Source organism: Narcine bancroftii, chromosome 6 (assembly GCF_036971445.1).
Source record: "Narcine bancroftii isolate sNarBan1 chromosome 6, sNarBan1.hap1, whole genome shotgun sequence".
Taxonomy (NCBI): domain Eukaryota; kingdom Metazoa; phylum Chordata; class Chondrichthyes; order Torpediniformes; family Narcinidae; genus Narcine; species Narcine bancroftii.
The window spans coordinates 38,514,467-38,529,675 of NC_091474.1; the positions used below are offsets into that span (position 1 = coordinate 38,514,467).

At 39.1% G+C, this 15,209-nt stretch overlaps 1 protein-coding gene across 5 annotated transcripts in view; it reads right to left on the minus strand.

The window, feature by feature from the left end:
• The window catches only part of ncoa5 (nuclear receptor coactivator 5), a 37,167-nt gene extending 22,614 nt beyond the window's left edge, over nt 1-14,553 (minus strand). Inside the window, exons 1-3 of one of the 5 annotated variants that reach the window (XM_069884658.1) lie at nt 14,354-14,510; nt 9,958-10,168; nt 146-253 (exon numbers count right to left, since the gene is read on the minus strand). In XM_069884658.1, coding sequence (XP_069740759.1) covers nt 146-253; nt 9,958-10,150 — 301 coding nt within the window. In that variant the 5' untranslated portion in view covers nt 10,151-10,168; nt 14,354-14,510. Of the gene's footprint in view, nt 1-145; nt 254-9,957; nt 10,169-13,091; nt 13,386-14,353 lie in introns of those variants that run through there. The other 4 variants (XM_069884659.1, XM_069884661.1, XM_069884660.1 and 1 more) reach the window with 4 other exon arrangements.
• Nucleotides 14,554-15,209: the final 656 nt, after the last annotated feature.

Below are 15,209 nucleotides of genomic sequence, written 5' to 3' on the forward strand. Positions count from 1 at the left end.
TGATGCACTAATGCACAGGGAAGCAGAATAAAATTGAGCACTGTCAAACAGTTAAACGATACACTCCTTTATAAGTATGTTCTTTTAATGTTTGTAAAACCCAATGCATTCATATTATACATTTGCAGTTATCACAAGTTCTTACCTAATCTGTACCCTCTACACATTCGCTTGTTCTCTCCTTGCACGGCAGCTTTAGCATCCTCAACACGATCAAACTGCACAAACCCAAATCCATGGTGTATTGACAAAGCTGCAAAATTAATGTTGTTAATGAAAATGTACATACCTGTGGGATGGAAAAATTCCAGATGTTCAAAAATCTCCATTCAATAGAGCAAAATTACTTTCCTTGACACTTGCAAGTTAAACTGGCAATGTCTAGTTCACAGAAGGTTTCACAGAATTGATGGCGAAGTCCATTACCTCTTCCAACTGTTCACTTGGTCAGGCAAAATTCCCAATATATAGAAGGAAGAATTCCAAAATGTTGCAAATCTCAATAACCATGAGTTCATCCTTTAGTAAAATAGCTCCAGGCAACAGAGTAAAACCTATTTGCTGGAGCCAGCCATTAGACTAAATGGCATAATTAAGAAAATGCACAAGGCTTCAACTTTTCAAAGCTTTTTGAAACAGTACACAGTAGATGCACTTCATGGGAAAGTACCATAATTTGCAATATTTACAGAACATGTTTTAAAGCATCAACGGCCACTATGACACTTGTTATTGCTTAGCCAAACCCTAAATTATTCCAACTTTACAAATTCATTACAGTTCTACAAAATCTCTGGATGAAATTTTGGTTCATTTCCTCATTGTACAAATGTTTTTTTTTTAAAAAAAGGATGCTTCCATTCAAACACTGGACTATTAGTGGATAATAAAAATTGCTGTTAGTAAGATGAAGTTTGAAGTCCAAACCATGGTCAATGTCACTACTATTCCATAGTAAATCTGTCTCAAATTACCAATATGTGCATGATGAACATTAGCCAATATCTGGAGTTCAATTTCAATTCTCCCATTCTCTATCACTGACAAGAGGAAAAGATTCAGTCTTGTCTGCATTTAATCAGAGACACAAAAGCAGCTAACTTTTAATACAAAACAGACAGGTTCAAAGCTTAAAATGGGCATTTTTTATTTAATACATATAGTTATGTTAACAATGACAGTCATACATTAATGTGTATGCCACAGCAAGTACACAAGTAGACAGTAAATTTGTAGTCAAAATGATGAAAAAATTTTATTCCTTGGGAATACCACTGTTATTTGATAGACATTGCCATTTTAACCTCAACAGAACCCAAGTTTTAAATGTTCCCTAAATCTCCAGATGCAGATTATTCCAACCCAATACAAAGATAGAGGTATGAATAACTACCTTGAAAATACGAACTTTCAAAATCAACATGCAATTTATTTGGTGAAAATAATTTTAAAACATTCAAAAGCTGTGTACTGTGTTTCTCAGATCAACCTTACTTTCAAGTGTGACCAAGTAAAATACTCGAAGTTAATTCAAGCCTCAAAGTTGCAGATTTTACAATAGCTCTGCTCAAACATGGTAAAATTGGGCATTGATAATATAATACACTTCTGATTATCTGAAATGCTTTGGACCAGACCTATCTTGGTTAAACAATTTTTCAGATATTGGGGAATTTTCTCTAAAGCAGCCCAGTAGCATCAGAATACTTTTATGGTCCGTCACCAATCCCTGACACCTTCCCACCACTGTCGCCAATCCTGCCCGAGAACCCAAGGTCTCACTTCACCTGCAAGTGGTAGGAGATTGCAAAGGGATTGTCCTACAGCAGAATTTGAGCAACCCCCTGCTGAAAGGGTATTTGACAGAGAGAGCTGTTCAGGCAGGAAAGCAGGGACAGAGCGCAGCTCAGGCAGGGTGACAGTGCAGTATTCAATTCAAATTGCGAGAATGCTGCAATGCAATTTATCACATAGTTGCACTAATTCATGGCAAAAGAAATGACCATTTGTAAATAATTAGTGCTATCCTTTCCTTCAATGTGTAATCTGTGAACAAATGTCTCCTATGTAAAATTAATTCCCTTTAGCCCCACTTGAGCATAGTGGGCAAATTTTTTTCCCCTTTTCTCCCCCCAAATTGTGACATCATATCTCACCCGAAAAAGCTTTGGGACATTCGGAATTTCAGTTGATCGACTTTCAGATAATCGGAAACTTATTGTATTAATAATGTCGATATTCAACTACATTTAAAATGACAAATTGCATAAAATTATTCAAGCCTACGTGGCAGTGCTCAAACAAGAAGATACAGGGATCATGATGTCAGTATTAATCTCTATCGAGGTTCGATTTCAAGGACTGAAGTTTTCCAGCAATGCTTAATTAGTTAGATGGGGGTGGGGGGGAATATGACATGTAAAAGAAGTAAGCTCTGTTCAGATTCTCTAAAGTGAAGTGTGCAGGACATTTATAAATGAGAAATAGTCTTATACATACCCACCACAATGCTAAGTAAAGACTGCACAGAAGACATAATCCAAAATTCTCATTTGCAAGCCAATTCTTCAAATGATGACTGAGAATGTGAGGCAATACAAATTTCTGTTGTAAATTGCAGCAAATCAAACAACTTGCAAGAAAAACAGCACTTAAAGTGCTTTTATTGGTTTCATTTGTCGAAATGTCATTAGCTCAGAATATTCCTATTTTCAACTTCTACTCAGTTATTGAGACCCAGGTATTAAAATTGCTAAACAGTAATGTCCACACTCAACAAAATATTAGTAAGATTAAGATGAGATCAAATTTATTACAAAGTTTTATTATAGTATTATGCAAAATAAAATGTACCAACCACAGATTGAACCTCTAATCTGGTGACATCGGGACCTGGCCATTGCCACACCACAGAAAATGACATGGGAATCCCCTATGTAAATATAGAACAAAGCTTAAAACAAGAAATAATATTGTGGGGCAGCACAGTTAGAATTTAAACTCCTTACAATCAACACTGGACTCGAACCCCAGTCCCAATCACAGCTGATTCAACCTTTACAGCGCCAGCAATCGAGTCCTGGCTTAAGAAACTTGCACTGTTTGTAAGGAGTTTGTACTAACAGCAGCAGATTTTAAATGTGCCAGACCACAGAGGCCCAAATAGAGGTTCAACTTGTACTGTAAAAGCCTCAATTAAGCAAAATGTTTACTTTCTTTATAATAATTACACAAAGAAGTATTGCCAACAGTGAAAGGTTCAGGATTCTTGCTCCTTTGGTAATAAAAAAAATTCAAACTGATTAGTGAAAATAAATCATATTTACAAACCAAAAAGCTTAAATGAAATAAAGAGATTTAAACAAATCAGGTACGACTTGCATCATGCTATTTAAATTATATAACCTATAATAGTGATGCTTTAAATTTAAATGCAACTATGTGAATTTGAAACTTTCAGTTCTGGTGAAAGCTGACTGGAAACTTTTTTTAAAAAAACCCCATAGTAACCATGGCATCCTTGCGGTGAGTATACTAGCTTACTTCAGAGTTCCTTCATCCAGCACATTTTATTTTATGAATTAGGTTTAGGACGACAAGCGTGCAAAGGTAATATAAAGCATATTGGTTAAAAAGGCCTGTGTACTACTGCACACATTCACCCTTTTGCCAATGGTTCAAATTGGAGCCACCAGCAATCAGCTATTAAACTGATGTCAGAGAAAATAGGGAATGCATTTTATATACAAGATTTCATCTCTCTCAATCTGTCACCACTCCATCATACGAATTGAAGACTATGACCAGTGTTGCTAGTTCACAGCATTGCTAATTCACACCAGGAAAATAAAAGTCCAGTGGTGTTGGGAGAGGGAGATGTGGAGCCAGTCTGATCAATTGCAGTAAAGCTTTGAAGCAATAGTTCTATTTGTATGTTTTAGATAACCAATTAGTAACCATGTCCCTTTGTTGTTCAGGCCTATACTGGAGGTTAGGACACCCGAGTCCTTCCCAAAGTAAAAACTACTGAAGCTGTAATATGATTCAAAACCTGTAAAATCAAAAACCAACATCATGTATGTGGCAAAATCAACAGTAGGGAAGCTTATAGTAGTATTACAGCAGCCATTCCCAACACAGCCATCAAGTATAGTCTGGTTAAGCTTTCACCCCCACCCCCCCCAGCCCAACAAGAAATTTAATTCACTGTGACTCAATAATGAAAAAAATTAAGCAAGATCAAAGAAAAGCTGATGTGTGATTTGTATAGGATAGAATTTGATTTATGTTATCATTAGTATACCTTGGGTAAAGCATTTTTGTTAAACAAAAATATTTTAAAAAATATCACAGTAAAGCTTTTATCTTGCAAAAAGGTTTGTGAAAAATTACCTATTTCTCTTCCAGACTCTCCATGTTGAAGTGCAATAAAAATGTCTGATCACTGAGGATTTACAGAGCTTGAGCATTATTCAGTGTTAGAGAATTGCAAACATGTATTTATTCAGAGAATTTTATTCTCATCCAAATGCTGATTGGTTGACCCCTTCCGCTGAGACTAGCATGCAGCATTTCAGCATCTATCCTGTCAACTCAACAAGAATTTCATGTGCTTCAAAGAGAAATTCATGAGCGTCCAGAGCCTTTGTTTCACCCTTCCTTTCACAGATTCTTTTCCTCTCAGAACAGCCTGACCTTGCATAATATTCCAAGTGCAACATTACAAGCCTGTGCTAATTGTGGCATTATGCTTCTTCTGGACTCAAATTTTCTTACTAAAAAGGCCATCCCAATCCCAAACTAAATTGCATTGCAATGTAACTGATTCATGTACAAGCACACTCCAAGTTTCACTGGGCACATTTTTCAAACTCTCAGCATATTAAAAAGTACTTTTCCCATTTTTTCCTCCTAAAGTTTTCCACATTTTATCAGCATGTTCTCAACTATCCACTTGTCACATCCCCTTGAAGCCCATCACCCAACTATGTACTAGTGCAGCTGTGCATACTTAAAGTTGACTTCTACAGACATTGGGTAAGCCAAGGACACAAAACTCCCAGCTTGTTGTCTGTACTAATATTAAAGATGGTTCAACTATCACAAGGACAAATCTGAAGCTGGAACAAAGCATTCTTTAAGCGATATTGTCAAAGCATTTAACCTCTATAGCATTCACTGAAACGGAAATCACCAAAATCTTCACCAAACAAATGCAAATCTGAAGAGAACAAATAACAAGTCAAAAAAACTTCCATATTTTACATAGACTTAAATACTGATTTATGTTAACAGTGCCCTACACTAAAATCTAACATAATGGACCAAAAGTTGTGAAAATCTTTTTTGAAAGCCATAAAATCAACAGTGTCGAGCAGAGAGCAACTACCTTGTTTAAAAAAAGTAGCTTTAGATTTTCCACATATGCTAGTAATAGATAATAAATTCTGCCTGGTGCCATTTAATCTGTTCATCATTTTCAGAATAACTTTTAATCAGTTTGTGATGTTATGCCATAATTATGTCAATCTAAACAAAATCAAATTGTAATTTACACTGATAACTTCAGTTCATAGATCATTGCTAAACCAATACATTATAAATGGACAAGTGTGACCAATCACCTAATAACAATTACAGTATCTCTTCCCTTCTAAATTCATAAGAATATTATATGGGGGCCATCAACAATTCAACATTAATTTTAAAGCCACAATTTCAAAATATGCATGGTAAAATCTTGTCTCCGTTATTGACAATCCTTCAGAGAAAATGAAATTCCAGAATTGATTTCCGAACTAGAAACCTACAGATAAATCAACAATTCTATTTTACCTTTTTTGCTAAAACTGCAGTGTTGATGAAAGCACAGCCCTTCAGTATTAAAACACAGAAACTGAAGTTCATTGTTGTGCCAGATGACTAAAATTATCTTGCTCAATGCATCAATATTTTTTGCATGCAACATACCATCAAGTGTAATATTTTCAGATTTGTTCAAATTGAGTAGAAAAAAAACAGCATGTTCACAACCTGCTTAACTGAAATTAAACTTTGCTGCCCGAGATATAAAAAAGTATTAATTTGAGCAATTTTGAAACTATACATCAAATCTTCATTTTCTACTGATGATGAAATTACCAATTTTCATCATCATTACACTTTAAAACTGGCATTAATTTCTGGATTTTAAAGTAGAAATCCAAAAGTATTTGAGGGAATGTTCTCAGGCTGCACCCTCTGCAACAGAATCAAATGAAAGCATCATTTCAGATTACCTGAAATCCATGTCAATTCTAAAAATATCACTTGAAAACCTTACAGGATTTAATCACACTGCTGATCTTAAATATGAACTGGCCTGCAAAAGTTAAACCAGTATACTCATTTTAATTCCCTGGTATTTTAAAATTAGGTTTCCACTTCCTTAATTATATGTACACTCCAATATCAGTATTCTAAGAAACAATTATCTCCAGAATTCTTTTGAGCTGGCTGTGTGACCAATCAGTAGAAACTATCATACCCGCTGAGTCCCAGAGATTTAATAGAATTGACAATCAAACATAACCTGGTATTGAGAATACTGCTCAATCTTTATAGTGATCTTAGGAATCCAGTTGGTTCATCTTTAACTGGCTAGTGTACTTAAGTCTTAAAATATTTTATGAATTCCAAAACAAATGGAAGAAATACTAATCAGCCTTCATTACAAGGGTTACACAAAAAGATGGAACAAGCCATCTGAAAAGGTATACCAGATGTATGCACTTTCACATAGATTTTCATTCTTTCTTTTTACCCCCATCCCAGAAGCATTTGCTTATTGATCCTAAAACTATGTCAAATTGTCTGATGGGTCTGTGATGAAAACAACAAGTTTCTGGAAACATCTGACCAAGTCTTGAGAAGTAATCTTAGCTACTGGGACAAGCTTTTTTTAAAAAAAAAAGAAATCAGATGAAATAACTAAATGACTCAAAGGAATTTGCATCACTTGCTTAGTTTCTGAAACATTTTAAAATCTACTCCATACAGTAAAACCCCAAAACTTCTCCAATGAACAATGCAAGGTATATTTTTCTTCTGAAATACCAAATTTAAACTGTTCTCTGTATTTTCTTCATGTGGATTTACAAAATAGCTTCTTAAACATCAATACATTTTCTCACATATTGATGGCCTATTCAGTCTTCTCAAATATTACAATAATTGAGAGCAAATTTTCCAAGATATACATAATATTAGACAATCTTAAACTAGTTAAAATGCAAGGAAAATAGTACAAAAATCTTCAGTTGCAAGGCTATGTCCAGTTTCTCTCTTTACAAACTCAAATAGAAACATATCTATGTCAACTAATACCAATGCAGAGAAACAGCCACACAATTACACAACCCTGATGACCAATGATTTGCAGAAAAGCAGATTAGATTTCAATTCACCAATCCAGACAGAAATTTAAAATCTCTACACATCTACCCAATGAACATTCACCTTGATGAAGGCTCAAGCCTGAAACGTTGGTTATGTATTTTTAACTTGGTTATATAAAGGACACTTTAATCAGGTGAGTTTCTCCAGCATTTACTTCAACCAGTGTCTACAGATTGTCATGCTTTACTTTAGAATCAAGTACAGCGTTTAGTCATACCACAATTGGTCACCACTAGTCTGCTCTGTTTGAGCAATTCAAAAATCTTATTTCCCAACAAATTAAACCAAAAAAAAAGGGGACTTGTACATAATCAAAGAAGGTTCAGTTATTCTTTACACATGCTTCATAGTGAACCATCCCCAAGGGGATAAGAGAACTCCATGGCAAAAAAAAAAATCACATTTTTCCAACTTAACAACCCAATTTTGTGTATAGTCAAAGTACAGTACAACTCCGATTATTCAAAATAGTCAGGACCAGGCCTATCTTAGATAAACTTTTTTTTGGAGTACTGGTCATTTTGTTTTAAAACAGCCCAGTAGCAACAGCAAATCACTTGTTATAGTGTTTATACAACAAACAAAGAAACAAACAAGGGAAGGTTTTTCAAGCATTAATACGTTTAATTCTCATTTCAAAAATGCTGGCCACCGCCGATCACCAACACCTCCACACCGAGGACCCACTGGGAGCCAGAGGTCCGCCACTACTCCCAAGAGCCCGAGGGCCGCCGCCGCCGGGAGCCCGAGGGCCGCCGCCGCCGGGAGCCCGAGGGCCGCCGCCGCCGGGAGCCCGAGGGCCGCCGCCGCCGGGAGCCCGAGGGCCGCCGCCGCCGGGAGCCCGAGGGCCGCCGCCGCCGGGAGCCCGAGGGCCGCCGCCGCCGGGAGCCCGAGGGCCGCCGCCGCCGGGAGCCCGAGGGCCGCCGCCGCCGGGAGCCCGAGGGCCTCCGCCGCCGGGAGCCCGAAGTCCGCCGCCGGGAGCCCGAAGTCCGCCGCCGCCGCCGGGAGCCCGAAGTCCGCCGCCGCCGCCGGGAGCCCGAAGTCCGCCGCCGCCGCCGGGAGCCCGAAGTCCGCCGCCGCCGCCGGGAGCCCGAAGTCCGCCGCCGCCGCCGGGAGCCCGAAGTCCGCCGCCACCGCCGGGAGCCCGAAGTCCACCGCCACCGCCGGGAGCCCGAAGTCCACCGCCACCGCCGGGAGCCCTAGGTCTCCGGTCAGTTCAGCTCCATAAAAATTTCAGCTAAATTAAAGATTTCTGATTTGCTTAGGATATCCTCATTTATCCAAAGTTTTAACATTTTGGATAATTGAGGATTTCGGAGAATCCAATTTCGGATAATCGGATTTGTATTGTATGAGATCAAACAGTTCAAATAATCTTTCAGAAAATAGATCAGCGCATACTAATTATTAAATTTAAGATCAGTCAGGAAGCTGTCAATTATAATGATGTACATCCAATGAAATTCTGTGAGGTTTACAGCCAAGGCAAGGCTCTAGTTCTGATCAGATACAGTTATGAGATTCTTAAGTGAAATAATCTTTCATTGGAAGATCTTGCAGCCCATATTTTCATAAGCTCAATGAAAACAGATTCAAACCGTCAAAATTATGCAAAAGGTGCAACATCATTTGTGAATGAATTTATCAAATGGTTCAAAGTGCAGATTTATTCTCAGAGTATATACATGACATCACATAGAACCCTGATTTTTTTTAACTGCAGCCAGGCAGAAGTATAATACCAAAATTGAACTTGAACTGATGATGGGTTCCACGCTGTAAGTCACAGAAGACTGTTGGCTTTCCAAAGGACAACTAGTTTAATCTCAACAGGCTTTCATATTTCCAAGTTGAACCAAAAGGAAGAATTGTACAAGATGAAAGATGCCTAAAATTTTGATGGCAGTACTTGGAACATGGCACTCTGAAGTTTGCTGATGAGATACGATTATTTTTCCTGTTCTTTTGACATTGTGTGTCTGGATATAGTGCTAGACTCACCTTCAGAATAGAAAGTGAATTAAATTAGGCACCCATTTGAAAGTTTTCTGAATCCCCTCTCAAAATCTTGGGACTTCTTTCCCTATGTGTGGACGTTCATCTTTAAACTAGTCTTTTAAAACACCATTTCATGCATATTGATCCTCATTGACCATACGAATTCAAAGAATCAAACTTACCTCAAGTAAGTTCAACCCCCATCCCTTCACAAGATTTAGGGCTATCCATTGTAAGCAATAGAAATTTAGAGCTGTGCAAAGATGGACAAATTAATGATTCATATGAATTTATCATGTTGCTCCACCTAATGAAGAACTACTTCAGGTGAGAAACTTCCAGTTTTGGTACTTTCGAGCTGCAATTTATTTAGAATCAGAGTCACAAATGGCACTGAAATGCCCGAGGAAAATACAGTTCAATTCTGAAATTGTGGTAACATACCTTTCAAGTGGTAAAAGGTAGAACATTAGAATCAAGTACCAGATTCATTTGGAAAGTCTAATGTTTCCGGATACTAACCATTTATCTTGCCATATTTAAGGAACATATCCTCCAAATCCTTCCTCACCATGGAGTCCGTGGGCAAATTTCCAACAAAAACACGCCTCTCAAGATCTCGAGGATCAGCACTGTCAGTCTTGTTACTTGCACCCCGGTCACCACGCATTCTATGTTCTCGGGATGGGCTTCTGCTTCTTCTCCTGGACATCATTTAGAATCCTATTACGGGCTTTACCACGTGAAACAAAAAAGAGAAAATTTCCATTTGCATTAATTACAAATTTGAGGAGGCTCTTAGCAAAAAGTGCCCTGTAAGTTACATCAGATGTTACGTGAAATAAGATTTAAGGCCACGACTATAAGGCAATTAGATGGTGTACAGTGCAGCAGTTGGCTGACAGATTCCCTAGTATTAGATTTTAAATTGGACCTATTTTACATAAACCACAATTAATCATTTTTTGCAACATATTACCTGAGCAAAAATTTTTCTCCTTCCAGTTCTACCTATTTTCTCTTAAAAATTAGATGAAAAAAATAATCATCAATTCCAAATGATGGCCTGTCACCAGATCATAACAGAACAAAAAAATTATAAAATAATTATCAGCATGTTGGGTGCATTATGCATGTCTGAAAACGAATGTTTGCTAATGTAAATTCCATAAAAAATATTCCCAAAAATACCTTATCTTGTTTTTTAAATTCTACACATCTTCATCTATATTGATGGCAAAAGGAGTTTTCACAATCACTGACTCACGAACATTCTATACTTTTTATTTAAAATTTAGGCATAGGGGCATTCGCGCCCCCAGCTCATGTCAACAAAATCCCAATTAAACTACTGTACAATCCCCATATATTTGAAAGGTAGGAGGAAACCCATTCAGACATGGGAAGAACGTACAAACTCCTTACAGTCCTGGATTCGAACGAGGTTGCTCTCCCAAGGACTTAAGGAAAAATGTGAAGGAAACAAACGTACAAGAGGATCACTTTAAAATGAAGTGCTGAATCCAGCTAACAGTAAGAATGTTTCTTTAACTAATTTTTAGCCTCACTAGAAAAAGATGACCCATCATACAGAAATCCGCTAAGGTTTAAAAAAAAACATTAAAAAAAATAATCTCCCATCAACCAGTTTATGAAAATATTCCTCATTACTAGTCTCACAAAATAATGAACAGCTTTTAATATATTTTCAACTGCTGGCATTCCTTGATCATTCAAACTCAAGCAAACAAGACTTGTTGCAGCTTTGCAAGCATCATAATCAGTTATCCACATTTGGTCACGTGAAAATATTGATTCAGTGCTCATGTCTGCAACATGGGCTATGGGGCACTACAGCACTTAAGAGATTTGTTTTTAAGATGCCATCAATGATATAAACAGTTTGTGTTTGACATCTGACTTGTCCAAAATATACTGAATGTATTATGTATTCTATTTATTAATACTTTGATCAGCTATAAAATTAATACCCAGCCATAGCCAAATTAAACCCATACAAAGGACTTGCAGTGTATTAATAACCAAACCTGACATATAGTCGTCCCATCATGCTAAGTTCACAAGTCTGTATCAGAAATCCATTCCTAAGAGAAATCTACTCCAAATTACACATCAATTATACTTTTTCTGTGGGCAAGTTCAGCTTAAACATGGTTGAAGTACACAACCAAAAAATAATATAACAAATGATGAACAGGTATGTCATTTATCCCCTATACTTGCTCAGTATTCAATAAGATTATCAAAATTCAGTCATTTCATCATTCTATAATTGGACCATTATGCCTTTCTGAAACCTTGGGAAAATCTATTTTAACCAAATTAAGCAGATTCAAAATACCTGTTCCTTTTAATGTCACAAATTCAGTGTCCATCCTCTATACAGTCTCAACCAATTAAGTTGGAAGAGGCTTTACAAACTGACAATTACTTTGCATTAGCTTGTTTTCAGATCACCTAAAGGACACCAGCTCCCTTGACTGAAACAAAAAGGAGCTGATAGTAATATGTATAAAATTTACACAAAACTGTTCAGCAAAACTACACAATGTGAGTTTTCCATGCTATCTATACATTCTTAGCCATTTACAAGGAATAAACCCAATCATTTTCTGAAATACCAAGACCCAACATATTTGCAGATTCAACCTAACCCAATTCAACCTGAGCCCGACTTAAATCAAACACAGAATCAAGTCCTTTTGTGTTTGAGCCAAGCTGTAACGTACCATATTTATTTTTTCCCAATAATCTGCTAAACTCAGACCAAATACTACAAAACAATTAATTTAAAAGAATTGAAATAATGTTAAATAGGGATAGCAAAAGTATCTAGTCTTAACAATCAAGATAACCATTAAATGGTATCCACTATAAATTTTCCAATTAGTTTTGCATACATGTCAAAATACAAATGACTGTATTTAAATAGCAGCATTGATGTGAATTTTGTATTGGTAGAAATTTACCCTTCCCAGGATATATTATAAAATTCAAGTTACACACCAACATCTATCTGCAAGTTGTTCCAGAAACTGATAAATTCCAAATCCTAAGTAGGCCATCAAAGAAAAGCAACAAAATTAAAAAATTTACAAAGAACTAAAAATTGTGACTTGAAGATATGATGTACTTTAGAATGGTTAAATTAGTTGAATGTGATCAGTTGTAACATATGCACGCTCTTCAAAAAGATTTTACAAAGATAACATTTTAGCTTAACATGAAAATTTACACCATTCATGAAAGCATGTCTAACGCAGACTCAACACTACTTGTGAACGTTTTAAACACCATCTTAACAATCAACATCCCATCATTCACAACTAGAAATTGATTTGAAAAAATTGGAATTTTTCGCACTTGCAACAAGTTAATTACCTGGACATTAATGGAAACATTTGACAATGCCGAACTTTACCCGATAACAAAATTGAAGCCAAGATCCAAAGAAAAATATACAGTATTCCAAGTACAGAAAGTACCAAAAGGAGAAAAAAAATCTTTATTGGATAAAGATAACCTTCCAAGATACCAGAGATCAGAGTACAAGAAGTCTTTCTCCAATGGGTTGAGCTGAAATGAGATTTTCACATAGAATGTCTTATTTTGCGATCAAGAAACGGCATACGTACCGGTAGTTCAATGATGAATAGAACAAAACACATCAACTAGTTTCAAAATGCCTTTAAAACAACTTGTAAACGGCGGGAAGATAATATCCTTGTGTTTATTCGCGTTCTCGGTTTGGAATCATCTGGGGAAAACTGCAATTTTGGACCAGTGCGAGACCTGCTGAATTTCTCCAGTGCTTTCGTGTATCGATCACCGCGGATGGGCCCTATCCAGTACTTTAGAAACAATTCGGGAATTATTTATGCACGGTCCAAGTTGATTAAACTCAGGTTTAACTCGACAAGTCAATTGCTGTCGACTTGCCACACGACCGATTCACCACCAATTGAAGCGCTTGATCCGCCGACCCCTCCCGTCCCCCCCCACCCCCCCCCCCCCCCATCACGTCGAACAATGGACGCGAGCGAGCGAGCGAGCTCCCTTCTCCAAACTTGCCTCAGTCCGTAAACCTTTTCACGTCACCCCACAAAATGGGCAGCGCAAGAAAAATTACTGCGTTTTCGCATGAGCCCGATGGAAATTCGCGCCCACGCGGAGCTTTCTCCTGAGGCCGTGACCAAGTCGCAAGAAACCACGCACAAAAAAAACGAAATTTTAAACCACCGATGGGTTTTTTTTTGTGGTAGTTTGGTCGGAGCGAGGGCTTATAAATAATGTAGGAGCCCGAGCGCGTCGCCGGATCTGCTCAGCGCGGCCCCGACGGGGCAAAGCCGACTCTTTTTCGGCCCAAACCGCTCCGTTGCACCGGAAAGCCACCAGCGACACGGTTCGCCTGATGAAATACGAGTGGAAAACCCAGCTCGGGTTTTTTTTAAAATTCGGTCGAGCGTATCGGTTTTTTTTTTGTTTTCGGTGCGAGAATGAGAGGTTTGATATTCCCCCACACACAGGTTCTGACGGACGAGAGCGCCTCCCCCCCCCCCACCTCCTCGTCCCGCCGCCATTTTAAGGCGTCCTGTCCTTCACAACACGTTTCTCTGCACAACCCTCGGCAAGCGCGGCCCGGCTCCGTCTCTCGAACCCGGCACGAACCACGACCTTTCGTTATTAGCTTCCCCCTCCCTCTTCCGAGCACCGCCGAGTTCAGACGTCCGACACCCAGCGGCGCCGAGCTCGGTGTCGGCCATGTTGAGCGCGCCGCCCTTTGTGCGGAGGAGAGCATCAAGCAGCCATTAGACTGCAGCTTTCATTCCAGCCGTCAAAAAGAAAAGCTGCCGGTTCCCACTGGAAACTCCGCCCAAGATATCCGCTCGTCTCTTACCGTTATCCAACGCGACTTTAACTGACAATCTGGCTCTGACTGTTGTGCGAGCTTGTCTCCGTGGACGATGACCGCCACAATCGAATCTTCCTCGATGGCTCGCTGAGGCGATCAGCAGCTTCTTCCACGCATGCGTCCTTGGGGACCCGTCTCCCGCGGCCGGGACGCTGACGGAAGCTGATGTCACCGCGTCCGTGGCGCTCGTCCAGACGGCGCATGTGCGAGATTTCCTGGCGCGGCGGCCGATTCAAGGAGGACGTGATCGCATTATTTCCCGGGTATACACTCAGCAGCAAACCCAGCCATCATGTCTGCAAAACGACTGTACGACTCTCCTGTTTCTAATGCAAAAAAAAACCTAGCATGTCTGCTCAACGACAATGTGAGCCTCCTGGATCTGTGGGGGAAAAAAAGAGGAAAGCAATCACTCTTGATACTTAGTGAGCATGAAGGAGGAGGCAAGCAGGTAACGGCTATAGCACGTGATTTGAGGCCCTCACAATCGACCATCTCGATCATCGTCAAGTGTAAGAGTCGAATCAGTAGACGCTTTCAGGTGGTCGGACGCAGATAATGCGCCGTTAGACAGTGGCAGGGACGTTCAGGTGGCCACGGAGAAGTCGCCTTTCTATCACCTGAAGGAGAGTCACGTCCGAACGAACACCGGCTCCTGTGGACCGTGGCCTTAGTCCCCATTGTTGCTTTCAGGTGTAATGGGGATTCCTGGAGCCGGGGATTATATCTACAGGATGAGGGTTAGGTAAGTGCTCCTCCTGGCCGGGATCTCCACTTTTAGGTGGCCACCCGATGGCCGCATTGGAGTACAATAGGCGGATTTACAGTTGGGTATTGTGGC